Below are 21,731 nucleotides of genomic sequence, written 5' to 3' on the forward strand. Positions count from 1 at the left end.
TCCTTAGAAACCTTCTTGTATGTATGACTTACTACTATTCTTGTGTGTGTGTATTACTTACTATTACTCTTGTGTCTTTCTAAACATTCTCAACAAAACTGAACTTTTTGGCAATCGATGTGCCTGGTGTTGACTCTCCTCATCAACTGTCTTTGAGACTGCTGCCACATCTGCACTTCAGAGAGAGTGGGTGGCAACATCAACACATTCCACACAAGGAAACGAATGATTCGAGTTTCTAGTGGCGGCTCCTTGCCTTCTAAGGACTTGTTTAAGACCTACTCACACTAGCATGATGAGACTCGAAAGAATTATGGATGTATTGTATGAATGAGTCATACGCCTAGCAACATTCGTATTTAGCTCTCTCTGGAATAACTTCGCAGTCATCTTGACGTGATTCTGGTCCTCTTTCCATCTCATTCTCTTCCATTTTTTGTCTTCACGCCCTTCTGCAGCTCTTGCAAGTTAAGTACTCCTTGTCTATGCAGACAACCAGTCACTTTACTTTTGTTTTCTAAGTTTGTTTCCGATATTCACTTGATTTGCATCTGGGCAGCAATCTTTTATTTTGGATGCCTGTGTGAGGCCAGTTGCACTTTGTGTTGTCCCACCATCCACTGGCATTTTTCAAGCTCGTGATTTCAGTCTGCGAGTCCCGTTTGGGGAATTGTTTTAGCTATCATCATATATTGGTTTGTATATTACGATTTTTTCATTGACAGGGACACACTGGTGCTAGTAGTGCCCACTAAAATTTGAGCGAAGGGTTCATTTACTCTGCACTAGTTTCCTCCATCAGTTTTCCTGTGCCAAGCTCTTCCAATTAAAAGATGAATAATTTGTGAATCACTTAAGATTACTTTTCGTATTCATAATACGGTTGGATAATAAGGCAAAATTCCTGGCTAAAGAACCAGCATATACGCTGTAGAAATGAGAGCGTTGACGGGCTATTTATCGACTTTCTGAATGCCCGGCAATCAAATATTATCGAACGAGGGTCAGCTCCTCAGGTTTTTGGGGGTTTGCGGATTACGATTTGGCCACCCAGATTTCAAAATCAGCGGCCAAGTCTCTAGGGTGAAATGGATACATTCTGTAAGAACAAGATCAGTTGGTTATAATCAGACGACTATGAGCCAGCGCGAATGTAGTTGTGGCTCTACACTGGATTGAAGAAACAGAACTGGATTCCCCTCCGACCATTTAACAAGAAGGAAATTCTTAACTCCGATGGATTACAATAGAGCAAAACTAGTTAATAGAATTCGAGATCGAGGAGATACGGACTGTCAACGACGACTGCTGGACACGGAGAATAGAGTAGGCTGATCAAGTATGGAGCAAACATGGGCGACCAAGGAACTAGAACCCTTTTCGACTAACTATTACGCAGCATGTGCATTTAGTGGTATGATTTCCACAGGCTCCGTGCATTTACTTGTCACTCCTTTCGACATGCTTAAAGTCAACATGCAGGTATCATAAATTCTCTAAAGATCCTTCTCTGTACCCCTCGAAGAGAATTTTATGTTTACCCATGCTACACTAGATTGTTGCTGGAGCTACTGTTGAATCACAAAATTTGACATTCAACTATAATGTTCATTCATGCCACTTAGATTGTACGTCCTGTGCAGGCAAATCCCGAAAAATATACATCGGTTCTGTCAAGTTTTGGTATAGTGTACAGAGAGCAGGGATTGAAAGGTATATGGAAGGGATGGGGGAGTAAGCTTTATGGCTTTAGTTTTCAAGGGGCTTGTAAATTTTGTCTATACGAGTACTTCAAGAGATTTTATAGTGGTGTTGCTGGCTCATATTATATTAGAGCAAACAAAACTTCAATTTATGCGGCCAGCAGCTTATCTGCACAGATCATAGCTGATACAGCACTATGCCCGTTTGAGTCAATCAAAGTAAGGGTCCAGAGGGGCTATGCTAAAGGGTTAACTGATGGACTCCCTCGCTTGTACTGTTCCGAGGGATTTACTGGGTGAGGAACCTGCTTCCCTGCCCTCTTCACATGCACAATATTAGGTTGAGTACCAATGGGGCTGCGTCATATTTCAGGAATTGCACTACTCTTTAGGTGATCTATGTAATACGATTGATTGTTTCCACAAAATGTGACCTTGAACCGTTTCATCTGCTGTTCTGAATCTGGTGTTTTGGTGCTGCTCAGATTGTACAAGGGAACTTTTGTCACTCTGGGGACGCAACTTACCTTGTCAGTGAACATTCTGCTAAACTTACCCAAGTTCTTACATTATGGAACCGTGGCACGTGGTTTGATTGTTTGCTTGGCTGTCGCCTTCTCTTCCTTGTGGATAGAAACGTCCTTGATGAAGCAGGGTCGATGAGAGCCAACTGACCTGTGATGAATTGTATGAATGCAGTTGCAATGCTCATGTTCTCGACATTTAGCATTCGGTTTTCATTTATAGACGTGTTATTCATTAACTTAAGAACGAATGCTCAAAAGGCGTGCAGCCAGGAGTTACCTGCGTGGCTGGGTACATGTCTGGGGTGATGGGAACCACAATCTCCAACCCAGAGGACATGATCACAATCATCAACAACAGAAAAGGTTTATCCTACGTGCAGTTAGGGTTTCATTCTGAGTTTTAATCACTTGATGTGAGATTCTTAGATATATGCTTGACGACTTATGATCACTGACATTTATTTTCCAGGTTACAATGGACATAACTGTTTGTGTTTGGTCTAATTATCACAGGCTGCGAGGAGCATAGGAACCGTGGGACTCTTCACAAGAAGCTTGCCATTGCGTGTGATGCTTGTGGGTCCGCTGGTTACTGCCCAATGGTTCTTCTATGATTCCATGAAGGTACCGGTGGGAATGTAAGTACTTCACAGCTTGTCTTGCTCAGGATCTGGTTCATTCCACAAAACAATGACAAAGTAACAAATATGTGATTTCAAAGAGCTCTCTAAACACTGCAGGATATCCACTTCAAACTGCTGACGTTTTGTTAAACCTGACGTGTGACGTACATAAAATTGATAGGCCTACTAGTGGAGGTGTGGAGCACTTGACGGGGAGCCACGATGGGCTGTGATTGGCCTTGTAACCGCACATCTCATGCTTACAGATTTGTTTGTACTATGAAGATGGAGACTACATGTCTTGTCCATCTTCACATGCGACAAACCACAATTTATTTCTTCTTATTATTAAAAAAAACAAAAAACAAAAACGCTACTATGTTGACTGGTGGTACTGATGATCAAATATTAACTGTGATATAGAAGAGAGTAAACAGAGCAAAGAGGATATGTAGTAGCTTACTTCTTAACCACTGTTGTAGGAGTAGTAGGAGTAGCAGTCGTAATAGTAGTAGGCGTGGTCGCAGAAGAATCTGTCGACGTGAAGTGTATTCGTGTCATTGGGCCCGCCGCTTGACTAACCAACATGTAAACATGTCGGTGTGTGTCGTTTGAGTGTGCAGCATGGGGGGCTAAGCTTACAGTTACTTTGCTTTGATTAAGCTATGTTTCTGCACCTTGCGCTGTTGCTTCCGTGGACCTGCGGTGGTGTGCCGCTCTGTGTGAACAAGTCAGAGTTGAATACCGAAAGCTCAGCTTGGGTGTTTTAGGCCAATTTCAGGGCTTGACCCCCTTCTTGACCGATTGTAAATGCCAAGAGCAGCAGCATACACTGCTGAGTGAGGTTCTGGTTTAGATCGATCATCGACTTGGGGGTGTTGTGAAGAGCAGGGCCAATTAGTTTGTTTGATGGCAGAGGAAATTTGTTTATTGACGACGATGCTAGAGATTCGTGGCATGCCGAAGGGGCAAATGTTGATCGCCATGAAACGGCATCCGGGATGTGGGAAGTCGACGGTGTCGCGCGGCATAGCCAAGGCGTTACATTGCCCGGTGGTAGACAAGGATGACATCCGCGATTGCAGCATGGATCTGGAATGATAATAAGATACTGATTATTATTATCTTTAAGAGCGTTTGTAGAGTTTCTGAAGGCACTATATCAAAATCAGACTTTGGAGACAAATGAGTCCAAAATCCAACCATCCACTTATAGCTTGTTGGTCACGATGAAATATCTGGTAGAGTTTTCAACTGATTCTAAAATGTTTGCACACAAATCCAGTGCAGTAGGTTGCAAGAATTGTCCCTAATCGAATGCCCAAGTCTGGCACTCCATGAAGACCTCCTGTCTATGTGTAGGTAGAGAGAGTTTAGACCCCAGAAATTTGTAACCATCATCTAGCACACTAAAGCTTCATACTAGATACGAGAAGAATATGAATCATATTTAGCATCGGATGGAAAAAACGTCAACAATTCTGTGCTACTCTCCAAGTTTGATAGCCACCGCAAAACTCCATCCACAGCATCTTCAGTGGAACAAGCGGTTGTGTCCACCATGATCTTCTTCGTGGAACCCATACTGTACTCGAAGCACCCGGCATACTTTTCTAAAATCTTCTCAATGTCTGACCATTGCGCTGGCTTGTGCCACCTTTTCTCAGGGGGTGCTGTTGGCCCGCCAAATCCAACATCCAATACAACCTGCCCATCAAAATTCAACACTTTCCTCAGATACTTCGAGTTGAGGACAAATCATTCCCCCAACAATAAATTACGATCCTTACCTAGGCCTAGTATAACGACGTGATCTTGCGATTGAGCTGGATCTATAGTTAATGCCAAGTTCATTACAATACAGATTGATTCGAGAACCATACAGGTCGTTCCTGATGGCGCAAAGTTTATACTGAATTAGAACGTTCAGCAAGGGCTTTCAAATCAAAATTCGTCTAAAAACATGTGACTGAATAGAGCAGTACAGTTTAGGTTGAGAAACGCAAATCGCTTTCAAACTAGAGTTAAGCTGAATGGACATACTTTCCGAGTGTTGGTCTCGGCACCAAGTTTTCGAGCAGCTAATTGAGGGAGGTCGTTGGCATCCACGGACATTCGAGCGGGTTTCTCGTGCTCCACATGATAAAAATCCTCATCATCCCTACGATACAATTATGCAATCAGCCACTCAAGTTGCTCGACGTAGAAGAATCCGTCACTGTGCGTGTCATTCTGGATTGGCACGAATTCACCTCAGCTTTGAAATGACCGGAAAAGACAAGGACTGGCGTTCTTTTGGGGCATACAACGAAGACAGATATATGACCATGTAGAGCAGATTGGAATATAGGGGATAGAGCAGGTTACCCTAGACTAGGTCGAGTTACGAAAGTTTGAGAATCTGACATGCCCAGTTCAGCCCGTCTCTCAAGCCGCTCCTTCCATATCAAATTGTTCCCGGAGTAACACTCCACAATCACAAGCAAAGCCCCAAACCTCGCGGACAGGCCCGCGGCTCTGTCAAACAGACCCTGCCGCTCGAGAGGGCAGTCTACAACGACGGACAGCCCCAGCTCTAGCTGTGTCTCCACGATCTTCCACATCGCCACGTAAGACAGCGTATTGAGCTTGTGCGAGGTGAAATTGAGCTGCTTGCTCTCGCACGTGCACGACAACACACATGGGCATTCCAGATCCATGCTACAATCGCGGATGTCATCCTTGTCTACCACCGGGCAATGTAACGCCTTGGCTATGCCGCGCGACACCGTCGTCTTCCCACATCCCGGATGCCCTTTCATGGCGATCAACATTTGCCCCTTCGGCATGCCACGAATCTCTAGCATCGTCGTCAATAAACAAATTTCCTCTGCCATCAAACAAACTAATTCGCCCTGCTCTTCACAACACCCCCAAGTCGATGATCGATCTAAACCAGAACCTCACTCAGCAGTGTATGCTGCTGCTCTTGGCATTTACAATCGGTCAAGAAGGGGGTCAAGCCCTGAAATTGGCCTAAAACACCCAAGCTGAGCTTTCGGTATTCAACTCTGACTTGTTCACACAGAGCGGCACACCACCGCAGGTCCACGGAAGCAACAGCGCAAGGTGCAGAAACATAGCTTAATCAAAGCAAAGTAACTGTAAGCTTAGCCCCCCATGCTGCACACTCAAACGACACACACCGACATGTTTACATGTTGGTTAGTCAAGCGGCGGGCCCAATGACACGAATACACTTCACGTCGACAGATTCTTCTGCGACCACGCCTACGATTAGTGCCGCATCGGTTGCTTCTTCAACTACTATTATTACTCCTACTCCTTCAATATTGTTAACTTACTGAAGGACACTAGAGTGTTCATGTAGGACTCGGTTCACTACGCACATCTAACTTACAACATCCATTGGTGGCAAGAATCCAATCACAGCAGAGAATACGCCTGTGGATGACTGGTGATGCAGCGCCATGATGGACGCAATCGTCGCAATCGGAGTAGGTCACAGACATGTGACGCCAGGAGCAGGATAAGGATCCTATTAATCTTACCATGTAACAGAACGGCAGCAGCGTGCAAACTGGTGGCCGGTATAGCCTACTGGCCCATACAGCAATCCACTAGCAATTCACGGGTAAGGCTGAAATACAAGCCTAATCCCATCCTTGACGCAGCACATCCCGGTCCCACTCAGGCCGCCTTCACGCAAACAGAAAGGCAGCCTCACACTTATACTATTTTCCTTTCCAAGTACGTTATTCCTGTCCTGCCACCTTGGAGCCCCCTATAGGCATCTACAACATGCAACTCTAAGAACCCTTGCTCGATCAGCTACAGAAGCAGCAGCTCTGAAGAATCTGACCGCAGTTACCAGCCTAGTGCATGATCACTGCCACCAAGCGATAAGGTGATAATTCTCTGGCAGCTGCGCTCAGCAACATGCACCACCGCTTACAACATCCAGCTAAGTTAATTCTATCCTAATTTGATTTTCCTGAACCCACTGGGCATGCACAACAATACAATACTGGTCAGTCGCCGCACAGCCCCGTCAATCAGATATATTCGTCCTGTAGCGTGAATCTCGCTAACCACGCGGCGTCGATTCTGTGGATGAAGCAATGCGTTGCCTGGCAGGGGGGCAACCCTGGCAATGGCTCGGTTGCTGAGGAGGTTTCGTCACACAGACCGTTCGGCGCTAGAATATGCATTTACAAGTGAGGGGGTATCGAATACGGGTGGTTGATATGAGAAGCGAGGATCGGGCAACGAGAATGGGTGGCAGTCGATGAGCGTGCGAGAGACAAAGCGGCGGCCGTTGCAATCTTGATCATGCGATTCTCTACTTTTAATGAAGCAGAACAGAGCAGATCATTCGGTTGCGGAATTCAAGCATATGAGGTCGGGCATTGGACCCCTATCCCGCGAAACGATCGCGGCATCTCTTTCGATGTCTGCGCCCACCCTGCCCAAGTCCTGCCACCACGACGACGACCGAAGCCGTCCGCGTTGCCTCCTCCTTCTGTTCGGCTATTTTCTGCCCTTATGGTCACTGCCCAGTCAGAGCATCGCAATCTACGTTCGTTCGCCCGTCCCTTCGTCGCTCCCATCGCTCGAATCATGCCGGCACCTGTCCTCGTTGGCTCTGGGCTTCCTGAGGTAACAGTGAACTGGTGCCTTCGCCAGGATCCACTCTCAAATAATAGTCCTTTTTATTAGTCCACAATATATATTGCCCATATTGTCCCCATAGATTTCATACCATGAATGAAAACCCTTCTTTTTCACAAAGTACTCTGCACTGATTCTTATTTGTCTTCATAACTTCCTCCCATGGTTCTGTTGTTTTGTTCTGGGATCTTGAGCTTCGACAACAGTTTTGTTTATCAATCTCTCAATGATTTCTAAAGCAACCCTATCTCAATTTGGAAATCTGATGAAATTAATATAATAGTGCACTGAAAGCCCCAATAGGAAGATTTTTTTAAATGCTTTTCTTTTCTTTTCATGACAATAATGCTCTTTACAAATTCATGCTGTCTGAAAGTGCATGGAAAATCACCACACAAGAATTAATGAGAGAGTATAAAACATTGTCTGTCAAACTGTTGAACATTATTGGGGACCTTTGTGGATGTCTACTGCACATTTCAATAACTGGTGAGGCATGAAAGTGCAGAATTTTTGTGTGCAGAATGTGGGGCTAATAATAGGGGAAAGTCTTGGAGAAATATCCATCTTAGTAGAACATGGCATCCTGCAAATGGGTCACAGTGGGAGTGGTGTTTGAACCTGTCTTGGGCTATAAACAGGGGAGAGGAGCATGAGGGAATGGCTGAAACTTCCCACCAGGAACAGGCATGGGCAGTGAGGGACCCAGGGCAGGCTGCAGGAGTTGAATGGAGGGAGGAAGAAGGGCCCTAATGAAAGATCTAGTTGATACCTGGTAAAATTTTAATCTTTATAAGTAAATAACACCTTAATTTTGTGTCTTTTGTACCCCAATTGTCAATATTTTAGGAACACCCAACAATTGCTTACATGCATGGATGAAGTGAAAAAGGTTACAGTGCAAACTATGTCCCTGTGTTTGCAAAATAGGGGGGGGGGGTGGGGCTCAGGGGAACAGTCTTCCTCTTCGTCTTGCACACTGGGAATGGAGGTAAGACAGTTCGCTTGGATTGGTTGAATTGTAGCAGCAGGCTTGCAGCACATATTGTGTGTGTGTGTGTGTGTGGATACTTTCTACAGTGATATATAATTGGCAGTCACTCACAATGAGGGGGGGAGGGGACTTTGAGAGGGTGAAGGCAAGGAGGGACAAAGCCAAGCCAAGTCCAACCCTTCCAAGTTTTGAATGATTGGCAGCAACTTGCAAGGGGGTGGGGGTGGGCCAATGGGGGGGGCAGCAGAGAAGAAGGGGGTGCTTGATCTTTCTTTGTCTGCAAAATCTGGGTCACCCAACCAAGTCTCTGGGCAAGCTTAGCCATGGCACCCATGGCTGACTTTGTGGATGACAAGGGTTCCACCAAAACTTATCTTTGCCATGACTTGGGCTATGCACCAAGGGAACCAGATGATGTGGATGATGTGGATGATGATGGTATCTACACCCCCCCCCCCCTTTCCCCCTTGCCCCTCCCTACAAACAACATAATAGAAGATGTAAATGCAAATGTAACTATAAATACAAGTGCAAATCACTTCACATATGTGAGTATGAGTTTCAAAATACCTTCCAATCCTCCAGACTAGGTTGGGATACCGATATTCCCACTCTTAGACTGTTCTTCTATTTTCTAGATCTTGATATTTTTGAAAACTTTTCTTCAGTAAGATCTGAGGCAGGGTCAGTTAGCTGCTAGCTCAGCTCAAGCCTGATGCACACTTGGACTAAGTCCTGGTCTGCTATTGCATGATATAACTTAAGCATTGTGGATATTAGGAATGTCTTTCTGTATGTTGACAGAAGCTTTGTCACCAAGAAAGGGATGGCCTGCAATTTACAAATTGTACAGGATGAGAGCAAGTCTCCTTTCCACTTCATCAAGCCCAACTTTCAGATTACCACATTAAGTGCTCTGGAACAGATGGCAATGCCTCAGGGGATAAGCCTTGGGCATTCGCCTTGTTTGGCAAGTTTGTTAGTTAATTAAAAATACAAGCCCACACTGTGTAACACATGTGCACAATGAGGGTAACAGCCAACTCATTCATTGCACTTTGACATTGATACTGATGAAGAGAACATGAGAGAGTGTGTGATAATAACAATAAACACCCATATAGTATATTGTTGGATAATCAACAATTGGCTGGTTTGCTGATGCAAACAACCATATTCAAATAAGAGTAAATGTAGGATGTAAGTACATTCTTGCACACTTGATTGGCAAAAACTGTATCAATGAGGAAGGCAACTCCAAGAAAAGTGTAATTAACAAAGAAGTGTTGGTTAGTGGAATTTGACATAACAGATGAGACACCCCTATGTTTAACAGAAATCTGTTTGGCCAGATGGACACCATCACTAACAAAAATGTCTATTGGTGCTCATTCTAAGAAAGGTTGTTTTATTCATTACAACCCAAAATATTGAGTCACCTCAACACTGTAAAATTAGGCAAACATGCCATAATTCCATAAGATCTTACATTTAAACCCCAAATCACACCACAAACACTGCTCACAAGACTTTTTGAGTACCAGCATTAGCAGTATGACAAGTGACAAAATGTAACCTTACTTTTTATTTACTGGTATATGTATGTCAAAGTTGGGTCCACAAAGAATTTGGTTGTTGATTAAATATGTTCAACACCATTCATTAAGCACATAGATGCAGGGTATGCTACAGTTCAGACTGGTGCTGAAGAACCTTACCAGGGAAGAAGCTGTGTGTAATAAGGGCTTGCAGAATAGGGTTTTTTGTGTGTAATCTAGAATAAGAAAAGAGCACATTGTACAAATATTTTACTCAAGATTGAAATAGTGACAAAAGGATCTAGCCATTTACTGCAACAACATGCCCACATGAGTGCAACAATGATGGAAAGAAAGAAGCACAATAACCCACACATGAGTGAGAGACATTGAAAGAAATTAACTGCATTCCCATTCTTCAGAATATAAGCCCCATGTGCAATTGCCACTGTATTCCAGAAGGAAGGCTCTGTGACAAAGTCTTTGTTGATGATGTGGACAACACAGACAGCTGTGAGTGAGTGAGTGGGGGCTGGGGCAACAGAGGATGAATGTTTTCTGCATCTGCATTCATCCACACTACCTGCTCTTCATTCATTGAGCCTCCTTCCTTCCTTTGGCTTCAAGGGTTGGTTTGACTTGTAGAAAGTAGGACTTTGAGAGCCAATGTTTGAGTGGGACCATGTCAAAGTTTGCCACTTTCATGTGATGCTCATCTAAACCTTCTTGTTTATTTGTCAAATTGGGTCACCACTAAAATATCTCTTTGTGGATGAATGAAGGAAGAAGAAGGACAATAGAAATAAAATAAAATAAAAACAAAACTTTCACTTTGCTTCTGTACATGAAAACTTTATCCTCTTTTTGGCTCTACTTCCACTTGAACCTTCATGCTTTTGATGCTCTCTCTCTCTTTCTCTACTTGCATATTATTGCTTTCCAAAAAGGTCTGATGTAAACAAAAAAGCTAAGCTAAGATGGAGAAAAAGATATAATATAATATAATAAAAAAGCATGAAAAGTAAACAAACTAAAAAAGATCTCTTTAGAAACTTACACATTAACTGCAAAGCAAAAATGAAGAGCTAGGATCACAATCATGATATCCAGTATCTTGCTTGGACAAGTAACAGTGAAGAATAAGATTTTGCTCTACTCTTTCCAGTTGGTATTATTGTTTTTTTTTTTTTTTTTTTTTTTTTTTTCTCTCTTTTGTAATGCTTTTTGAATATGCTTCATACAAAAATCTATATAACTGAATCTCGAATTTTCTCAGTGTAAAAATGCTAAGAATCCAGATTTGTCGTACTAAAATATTGACATAAATCTCATCCTTTAATTTGACACGGTAATGATAAAATGTAAACAATTCTGTGAATAAGAAGTAAATAATTTTTAAAAAATATTTTTATTATTTCCGATAGTTCTGTGGATCACTAGTATTAAGAGACGATATTATTGACCAACTCTTTTTACTGCTTGAATTAAACCAAAAAAATCATTCATCAATGTTTAATTGTCTGTTTATTTATATACACAGACACTAAGTATATCCTTGATTTTACACTGGAAAAGAATATCTATAATACATGGAACAAGTAATGAATTGAATTATATGTTAAACATAAACATATACTATTTATATATTTAGAATAATTCCTACCCAATTATTTGGTGATGAAGGATTAGCATCCTATTAATAATGATAACACTGTTACCTGTGGGCATGTTCTATCCAAAGTTCACTCCAAAAAATTTAGTATGAAATAATTTCTTAAAAAATAAAACTAATAACCACCTTAAACATCTCAATCAATAGCTAAAGTTTTTGAATATTTCTTCTGAGAAAATTTCAACAAAAAAGTATAAAAATAATTCTTTTAGGACTGTTCCTATGGCACAATCTATATTTTATGTTTTATGTTTGGAATAGATGTCATGTGCCAAATATTTTATGTTTGGAATATTTTATCAAATATTTTATGTTAATATAATATATATTTTAGTATCAAATGTATTTTGTCAAATATTTTATCAAATATATATCAAATATCAAGTATATGTTTTATCAAATATATTTTTAAATATTTAATCAAATATTTAATCAAATATTTTATGTTTGGAACAGATTTCATATGTCATAGTATTCTGTATCATGTATTACCTATGTAAATAAAGTAACAAACAATGCTACTCTCTAATGCTCATACTCATATTACCATATTTTTCTTATAATTTATGTCAAACCCATTGAATAATGTGTAACTCACATTCAATATACTATGGTGTTGTTATATTACTTTATCACATCTTTACTCCATTCTCAATTGTTCCCAGAAAGATACCATCAATTTGAGGAAAAGAAACTGAGAATTTGGGAATAAAAAAATTTAAAAAAAGGGGGGGGAGAGGAAACAATGCTGTCATGTTTAATTGAAAGATTTACACCTCCAGTTCTTTTATTCAGTTTTTTCAAAATTTTAATGTGCAATATTCAGGTGTCAAAGAATCATGACTACTTTTTACTCCTGAGGTATACAATACCGAACCTTTATTAACTATTAAAGAAGAAATGAATTCATCTGAAATAAAGAACCAATGATGATTAAACAAAAAAATTGGATATTTTCATCTGTTAACAACAGAAACAAAAAAGTATGAACACAATGGAATGTCTCATGGTCCAAGAACATTAGAGTGTGGGTACCATAATTATCACATGTTATTTGAATGTTTTGTTATTCAAAAATCGAAAAGGAAGTAAACATGTAACCCAACTTGATTTAGTGCTTCCAACTGTGAGAGGGTCACATTAGTTCTTCTAGCTGCTTATACAGAGAAATGACGACACATGGCATCTCCAATCCCAAAGTTTACAGAAAGAAATTCTGCAGGAGAAGATGACTTTGAGACAATGTTGTGTGAAGGGAAAGGGAAAGGGAAAGAGCTCAGGATCAATACATACACTCCTAGATAGACAGATTGATAGATAGATAGAAAGAAAGATACACAGATTCGTACATACATAGCTGCCGACGTAGGAGACCTCCTAAGCCTTCCAGAGCAGCTACATTTGCCCGGCATTGTGAGTGAGCGAGGGGGTGAGAGCCAGCGAGTGAGTGTGTGTGCTCACAGAGGACGAGACCATCTCTGCTGGACTGCTGTATCTTTAGGGTCACCTGCCATTGCTAACTACACAACTGCTCGGTATTTCGTCCTCAGTCTGTAGAGGTAGCATATGGTCCTCAGCAAAATTGAGCCCACAAGTCCATCTGAGTCCATCTTTCGGCATTTTGATAATGTGAATTCACGTGATGGCCTGTGGGATTTGCTGCAAGTGTGAGCCTTGACAAGGGACACACGACGATTGTCATGTGGGGGCACATGATTAGAGTCCGACGGCTTGCATGAGGCGGAAGAACCTCTTCCCCGAGCGTTTTTTAATTCTATGAAGCGGAGTGTATCACGGTTTGTGATTTTCTAGCAATTCCGTCAAGTACACAGTCTGCCTTTATCAGGTTCTACGTTTCCTCACCTGCCTTTCTGGTAAATGAAATTCAGGGATCCCGATACTGCACGTTCCTTGTCTCTTTCTACGTTTCATGCAATCTGGTTGCGTAGTGGAATTTTAGAGGTTGGTCCTGGTGTTGTAAGGATGGTAGAGTACCAACTGAAGAGAAACGATAATGAGGACACTGAGGCACCAAACTCACCAGGTGGTATCTCCTGTTTATGCTGCTCTAGCGTTCTTAGTGTTGCCTATGAATCAGTAGCAGTTCCAACCGTACGTTCATATTTTATAAATTCAATTGAACTTTGGAAGTTGAATATCACCCTTGGAATCTTCGTTGGCAATGTGCCTTGATGTTGATTTGTGAAATTAAAGTGGGTCCTTGTAGTGGAGGTTGATTGTTATACGCTGTATAAGAAGGGATGTTCTCGAAGATTGGGCACCCAGGTGAATGAGAAATTGACACGACATGTATCAATGTGACATCTTTTAATTTTTTAATTTAGGAATTGATTTTGTAAGGTTTTAATCTGGGAGGAGAAATCCGCTGCGATAGCAAGGCCAATCCATTTACGCTGAACTTGAGGTTTCAAATTCCAGTTTCTTGCTCTCCGATTGGGGTCCAGTTTGACGAAGATACACGCATGATTGTGCGACGGGGTTCTGAATCAGACAGGACTTTGGTCCACATCGTTAAATAGATTGTGACGTTTTTCTTTATTATGGTTCAATATTTCAGAAGCTGGGTTTGTTCAGTTTATTTCGACTCGAAGGTGTTTCGCAGGTCAGTGTTCCTCAGCGGAAAATGAAGCTTTGGCAAGTTAGGGTGTATGCTGTTAGGGAGGACGTGAAATTCCCTTTTTCTGAGTTATGAGAATTATAGAATGCCATGTAGGTCTCGCTGTTGGGTCTTTTGATGCTGAAGGAGCTGCAGTTCTCTTTCCCAAGATTGTGATAGAGCCAGTTGAAATCCAAGGTCTGTGCAGACAAGTCCAACGAATGGTTTTTCTTCACAAGCACATCTGCATTCCTTTGCTGGTACCGTGATGGTTCGTTTCTCATTGAAGAATGCGTGAATCTATAATATGCGTGAATATGGCGCATGTCCAAAAAATTATATACGAAACTGTTGGACAAGAGAACCCTTCTCATAAAGCTCTCTTCTAAAACCAGTATCTGATGCATTTCCTTGGGATGAGGTATTTCTGCATGGTGAATCACGTGGATTTTTGTTGAAGAATGAACTTCACTTCAGATCGATCTAACGATCGTCAATTTACACAATGGGGGTGTCGTTCTTAGTGTTGCATTTTGCGGTAGTCATGGGTGCATACCAGGTGTCATGAAGAATCACTTAGCTGTCGGTTCATTGACGTGACATTTATTTGTGAGGAAGCCTTGGCGACTTGTGTATGAGCTCTTGCATTTTAAAGCCTGTGCATGTTGTTTTACTCGTATCTAAAGAAAGGCCTTCACTTTTTGGCTTGGAATCTTGCAATTTATTGTATTGTATCACATGAAACTTTACTGTGGATTAATCATCGTAGTGGAAACAAAAATCTAGTGCTTGAAAGTGGATCCTGATTCTTATGGCAGACACTACAAGCAAACTCGACACATATGGTCCCTACGTGTGCACAAGATTTTCTTATCCTATTTAAATCATTCACCTAGTAGTGCAACATTAAGATAACAACGGCAAATATTTTCTGTACTCCCCATTCAAACACAGTTCCTGTCAGTTCAACAAGTCATGTTATGGAACTGGTCCTAAAAGGGCTCCTCTCTGATCATGAAGTGAAACTGGATACATTTATAAAATTCGTTCACTGAATCAATGAGCTGCATCTTCACAGAAAAGAAACAGTAGTCCTGTCAACTGGTGCAATTCAGGTGTTGGCGTGTTGATCCGTCCACTGAACGGAAGTCCTCGAAGGGTGTATTTGAGTAGTTGAAGCTGGGTTGATGTTTCTAGGATAAATACTCTGGCTGAATTAGGCAAATATAATAATAATAATAATGGTTTTTTTGATGAACTAGAGAAAGCTGGTAGTACAGTCAGGCCGTGAATGGAAGCGATGGCAACACAAGTTTCCACAAAAAGATATAAACCTTGTTCATAATTTGATTAAAAAAGGAGATTGCTGCAATCTTGACCAGCATACTGTATTTCACTTTACCTAGCTTCACTGTACAGTCGTGGCAGGGCTTCTTGGATGGCTGTGTGCGTGACTGTATGTTTTATTTATTTATTTATTTATTTATTTATTTATGTTTTTGGAGACTTGAGAGATAACATAAGGAGCTGTCCTCTTTTGTTAAAGCCTTTTTAAAACACAATGTGTTTACATAGGTCTTTGAGGCTATTTTTTATATCTCCAAGTTAGGATAAGAAATCTTAACACTTGGAGAATTATAATTCCAATAAATGGATAAGCTTGCACATAGGGTACCTATCATATCATGCTTAATTTCGTGTATTATAAAATTAGATAAATATTTATATTTTTTCTTTTTAAGAATTTTTTGAATCATTTCAAGTTGTTTTATCATTTTTTATTAATCTATTTCACATGGACCTTTCCACTCTTATATTGTTTTACATTTATTGTCTAAATATTTTATCATTCTTTTGTTTCTATATGTACTATACATATTCTTACAATTATAGGATATATTTCTACATTTTTTTAACTACCATGTTTCTCCAAAGTTTTTATAATACAATATTTTTTATAAAAAATACATAGTCCATAATATCTACTTATATCATAAATAAATATTTTTTTATATATTAATAAAAAAATTAATTATACCATTTAAATCAAATTGAAATTATTATTATTTAGACTTAAAATATGAATTTTGATTTAAATAATATAAAAATAAAATATATTATTTTAATTTTTAACTTAAATTAAAATAATTACTTTTTATTTTTAAAACAATGTCTTTGTTATTTTGCATTATATATTCTCTAAGTTTGAATAGTCTTATTCAAAAATAATCAATAGGATCTAATTCTAATCTTTAAGTTAACTCACAAAAATCAAAAGGTGATATTTATTAGATATTACCTTAAGTAAGTTACTAATGGTCATAGGATATTAAAAAAGTGAACGTAAATTATTAATGTCACAGCTAGGATTTTAAGTTGCACCTAGGTTAAGAAGAATCTAAGATTTAATTAAATAAAGCAAAGAAGAATGAAGATGATTATAGATGAAGTTTGACTACAATAGATGTAAATTTTTTTTATAAATAAAAGGTGTTAGAAGTAAGAAGTATCTCATTCCATACTTCTCTTCTGTGCAACATTTTTGATTTCTACTTATTTGTATCTCACTTATTGTATTTCTTCAATAAGTTATGAGCCTATACATATTTTTTTGTGCCATTCAAGTACATTGATGTCATTCTTTAGTGGTTGTACTTGTATAGAATAGATCTTATGGTGTTTGCTAATGTTAGGATTTATAAGATTCAAACTTGTATTTTGGCATGAAGAAGTGCTAATTTTGAGCTTATAGATCTCTAACACTATTTTATGAATTCTTAACTCCTAGGATTGTAAGTTTAAGACCTTATAAAAACACCTTAATAGTGTCTTTTTGTATTGTTGAAGTTGTTTCACTTCTCTTGTGTGTATTGTGACATAGTTGATTTAAAAGAGTGAAAGATCTTAATAATAAGATTCATTTAGGTAGACATACTTGTTAGAATCTTTATAATTTGAATTGAAAGTGTTTTGACTGAAAAAAGCACTCAATTATTCATAAGAAGGTATTATGAGATTTTGCTAGTATAAAGTTGTTTTGAACATTTTGAATACATAGAGACTCCTTTTTTGGATATTTTTTAATAGAGTTCTTCTTAGACATGGCTTCTAGTGAAGATGAAGGTTTGAGAGTGATTAAAAAGTTTAGAGGGGATAATTTCTACCATTGGAAGGTCAAAATAGAGCTTTTGTTGGTATCTTTGGACTTTTGGAACATTGTAGATAAAAATAAAGAGCCTCAAAGCATACATGTAGCTGCTGAAAAAGATAAAGACTTCAAAAGACATAAAAAGAAGGCTTTTGGCATAATTGCTACTAATTTGGATAAAGCTCATTTTTTCACATTATCTCTTATAAAAGACTAGCAGAAGTATGGAAGACTCTTTGCAATATATATGATAGCAAGAACTCATCCAACATCATCTTTATAAAGAAGAAATTCTTTACTTGCAAGATGGAAGAAGGTGAAGATTTCATGGCTTATGTCAATAAAATAAAGGTTCTTGCAAAATAACTAGCAATTATTAATAAGTCCTTAAAAAAAGATGATATTATCATGATCTTACTTATGAGTCTTTTTGAGTCCTACAACTAACTCATTGTAGTATTAGAGTCCATCAAATTAAAAGAACTTATAATGAACTATGTGACAGCAAGACTTATTTATGAAGTAACCAAAAGAAAAGAAAAAGAACTTCAAAGTGAAGATTTAGCTCTTTTTATAAAATAAGGCAAAGAAAGCTATTCTAATCAATATGGCAATGTGAGAACTTACTTCATATGTAAAAATCTATATCATTTTATATAAAATTTCTACAAAAAAAAAAAAAAAAAAGAAAGAAAGATAGATAGATAGATAGATAGAAAAAGTACCAACAATATATATGAACAATTTAGAGGAGATGATTTTGTATTTTTAGCAAGTAAAGGTACTTCTATGGCTATCACATCTAAGTGGATTGTTGATTTGAGTACCACCAAGCGTATGACTCCATATAAATATTTATTTGATACTTATAAAGAAATTTTGGCAACAAATATTTTTATGGGAGATAATGATATAATACAAGCCATTGGAATAGAATCTATTGTAGTAGAGATATTATGAGAGGACAAACTAAGAATATTAGATTAAAGGATGTCTTGCATATATTCAAATTTAACAAAAACCTTGTTTTAATGAGTAAACTAGTTTTACATGGTTGTAAGTTGTAATTTAATAAGAATGGATGATTTACAAAGACATTGGATAGAAATGATGTTGCCAAAGGCCTTAGAGATGGCAACCTCTACTTCATTAAGTGTAAGAAGGTAAATGAAATTGAAGTAGTTGTATTTGTTGACTTATTGTACGTGAATAATTGAGATAAATACTTATCAAAGCATTTTGATGACTTTTTTAAGATTCAAGCTATTATAAGACAAACCTCCACTCCTTACATTCCACAATAAAATAAAGTTGTTAGAAGAGTAAATCAAATCATTGTAGAAATGATAAGAAATATGCTACATGCTCAATACTTTGGATATGAATTTTGAGCAAAAGCCATGATAAATATAATATATACTAGGAATAGGTGCCCTACAAGTGCACTTATATTAATGACTTCAAAAGAAGCATAGAGTAGAAAAAAACCTTGTGCTTTATAATTAAGAACTTTTAGATGCATTGCTAATATAAAGATATCAGATTGTATAAGGTCCAAGTTTGATGCAAAAGGTAAAAAATATGTATTTGTTGAATATTCCAAAAATATCAAGGCATATAAGCTAATGTGTTTGAATACCAAGAAAATCATCAAAAGTCGTGATGTTGAATTTTTGGAGCATAAAAATACTTGTGAGCACTTGGAAATGTGTTCAAGAAGAAATAATGGTATGTTTGTAGACACATCTTGAATTCTAGCAAAGAAAGAAGAACAAGGTGATGACAACGAAGATGGTGGAGGTATGAATGAAGATGAAGAGGCAAAGAAGATTAAGAAGAAAGCTTCTATAATTGTTAGAATCAACATTGAAGATATTGAAGATGATGATAATGATAAAAAATACCAACTTTTGAGTGAGAAAAGACAAGCTTTAAAAGAGAAGAAGCTTGGAAGAAAGCATAAAATACAACAAAATGATTCTTCTTTAGATGAAAAGAGATATTCTTTGAGAAAAAAAAAAGACCACATGGTGAATAGTAAAAGAACCACATTTTTTTTCAAATAAGTGAAGAATATGTGAATATTACACTTCTTACTGATTTATTGAATTTTTATGATGCAATGAAGTCTATATATGCTATGAAATAAGAAAAGGCCATAGAAGAAGAGTACAAAATTTTACATATTTTTATATGTAAAAATCACTTATAGACAATAGAACATAGAAATGGACTCAACTTCTATCAAATTGATCTTCAATTCTTATAAGTTCTTGGTATTGATTTCAATGATATATTTGCAATTGTATCTAAATTTACCACTATTAAAATTATTGTGGCAATTGAGATAGTAATAGACTTTGAAATGTATTAAATGAATGTAAAGATAGCTTTTATAAATAAAAAATTAGAAGAAGATATTTACATAAATCAACTTCAAGGATTTATTGAAGAAAGAAAACAATATCTTGTTTGTAAGTTGAAAAAATCCTTATATCAACTAAAACAATTACTTAAGGCATGGTACGAATGTATTGATACATTCTTTGTAAATAAAGAGTTTGTAAAGAGTGAGGCTGATCATTTGTTATATATGATGCAATCAAATGAATTCATATTGATTCTTATCTTCTATGTTGATAATTTAATCATATTGAATAATACCATGAAGAAGTTGGATTAATTGAAAAAAAAGTTTAAAAGAAGAATATGAGATGAGTGATTTGGAAATGCTTCATTATTATTTAGGAGTGGAATTAGTAAGAGATTATAATAATAAAAACATTACAATGAGCCAAAGCAAGTATATTGAAGAAAAATTGAAATGATTCAATATAAAGGAGTGCAAGTCCATTGGATCACCTTTGGAGGCTAATTTAAAGTTGATAAAACTCACAGATGAAGAATTTTCTAAAATTGAAGATGAAATAAAAGATATTCTATACAAAGTAGTAATAGATTTATTTTTGAATGTAATAGTTGACACAACAATGGATCTTGCATATGTAATGAGTATTGTGAGTCAACACATATCAAAGGTTGGACCAATCCATTGGGTAACTATTAAAAGGATTATGAGGTACTTGAAAGATAGTTTGAACTTTAAATTATATCTTAGATGAGGTAATATTATATTATATTATAATATAGATTAGACTGGAGATATAAATGATAGAAGGTCAATAACATGATATTTATTTTATGTTGGAATGGAAGCAATTTCATAGAATTACAAGAGACAACCAACAATTACAAGATCTATAATAGAAGTGGAATACATGGCAATAAGTCATGGTGCAATGGAGGCAATTTGGCTAAGACAAGTTTTAGAAGACATTGGACTTGTTTAATTGGAAGCAACTCTAATAAAGTGTAATAATCAAAGATATCTTGTTTTTGCAAAGAATCCAAAGTATTACTTAAGAACCAAGCACATTGACATTTAATATCACTACATAATAGAAAAAATTAAAATGAGAGTAGTTGACATGAAATATTGTTCAATAGAAGATATACTTACTGATTTGCTAATAAAAGTATTAATAAAAGATAGGCATTAGAAGTTAATAAAGGTATTAGGTTTAAAAGCCTTTGATCAATATCAAAGTAAAAGTGTTAAAGTAAGAATAAGATACTACATAGAAGATATCACCCTAGATATATCTTCATTCCACACTTCTTTTATATGCAACAATTTTGATTTCTACTTACTTGTGTCTTACTTGTTGTATTTCTTCAATAATATTTTGGTTGTTTTTTAATATTGATATTTACAAATCTTTTATTCAAATACATAAAAATTTAATAAAAGTTTTATAATAATAAAATTAAAAAATATTTCTAGATTCATAATACAAATATTTTAAAATAATATATATATATATATATATATATATATATATATATATATATATATATATCTAATTTTATTAAATAAATATCTTAGATTTTATCATATGATATTATAAAGTAGTCTCTTTTGAATCTTCTAATATTTTAATTAGCTAGTATGCTCCTTCACATTAATATATTCCTATCTAATTTCAAAGACTAGGATTTAAAGATTTCAATTCAAGAATTTTTAGCTATTCTACATATATTCTATTAATGATTTATTTTTATATTATTATTTTTTATTAAATATTTAATATTAATATACTATTATAATACAATATATTAAAAAAAACTTTAGATTGTAATTTTTAATATCTTACTTTTTTTTAATAATTTTTATAGAA

At 37.1% G+C, this 21,731-nt stretch overlaps 2 protein-coding genes and 1 pseudogene across 3 annotated transcripts; 2 read left to right on the forward strand and 1 right to left on the reverse strand.

The window, feature by feature from the left end:
• Positions 1-1,341: 1,341 nt before the first annotated feature.
• On the forward strand, positions 1,342-4,039 carry LOC112277906 (mitochondrial phosphate carrier protein 1, mitochondrial-like; annotated as a pseudogene). Its single transcript, XR_016501211.1, has 6 exons — positions 1,342-1,482; positions 1,644-1,999; positions 2,189-2,233; positions 2,403-2,593; positions 2,700-2,868; positions 3,035-4,039. The product of XR_016501211.1 is annotated as a mitochondrial phosphate carrier protein 1, mitochondrial-like (transcript).
• Positions 4,040-4,077: 38 nt separating this feature from the next.
• Positions 4,078-5,966, reverse strand: LOC112277995 (uncharacterized). The gene is made up of 3 exons (XM_024510941.3): positions 5,221-5,966; positions 4,897-5,014; positions 4,078-4,560 (listed from the first exon to the last, which is right to left on the reverse strand). Exons 1-3 carry the CDS (start codon positions 5,727-5,729, stop codon positions 4,276-4,278), a joined length of 912 nt encoding a protein of 303 aa, XP_024366709.1. The 5' UTR covers positions 5,730-5,966; the 3' UTR covers positions 4,078-4,275.
• Positions 5,967-6,524: 558 nt separating this feature from the next.
• On the forward strand, positions 6,525-8,399 carry LOC112277996 (uncharacterized). Its single transcript, XM_024510943.3, has 2 exons — positions 6,525-7,512; positions 8,166-8,399. The coding sequence occupies exons 1-2, from the start codon at positions 7,186-7,188 to the stop codon at positions 8,178-8,180; spliced, it is 342 nt and encodes a 113-aa protein (XP_024366711.1). The 5' UTR covers positions 6,525-7,185; the 3' UTR covers positions 8,181-8,399.
• Positions 8,400-21,731: the final 13,332 nt, after the last annotated feature.

Source organism: Physcomitrium patens, chromosome 26 (genome assembly GCF_059467195.1).
Source record: "Physcomitrium patens ecotype Gransden chromosome 26, ASM5946719v1, whole genome shotgun sequence".
Lineage (NCBI taxonomy): Eukaryota > Viridiplantae > Streptophyta > Bryopsida > Funariales > Funariaceae > Physcomitrium > Physcomitrium patens.

What these genes read in the sequence shown, in the direction of transcription:
- LOC112277995 (XM_024510941.3), bottom strand. Translation starts at nt 5,729, where the DNA reads ATGGCAGAGGAAATTTGTTTATTGACGACGATGCTAGAGATTCGTGGC. An exon ending in GTAACTCGACCTAGTCTAGG is followed by an intron (nt 5,015 to 5,220) that starts GTAACCTGCTCT and finishes ATTGTATCGTAG; the next exon opens with GGATGATGAGGATTTTTATC. An exon ending in CCGAGACCAACACTCGGAAA is followed by an intron (nt 4,561 to 4,896) that starts GTATGTCCATTC and finishes TTTGATGGGCAG; the next exon opens with GTTGTATTGGATGTTGGATT.
- LOC112277996 (XM_024510943.3), top strand. Translation starts at nt 7,186, where the DNA reads ATGCGATTCTCTACTTTTAATGAAGCAGAACAGAGCAGATCATTCGGT.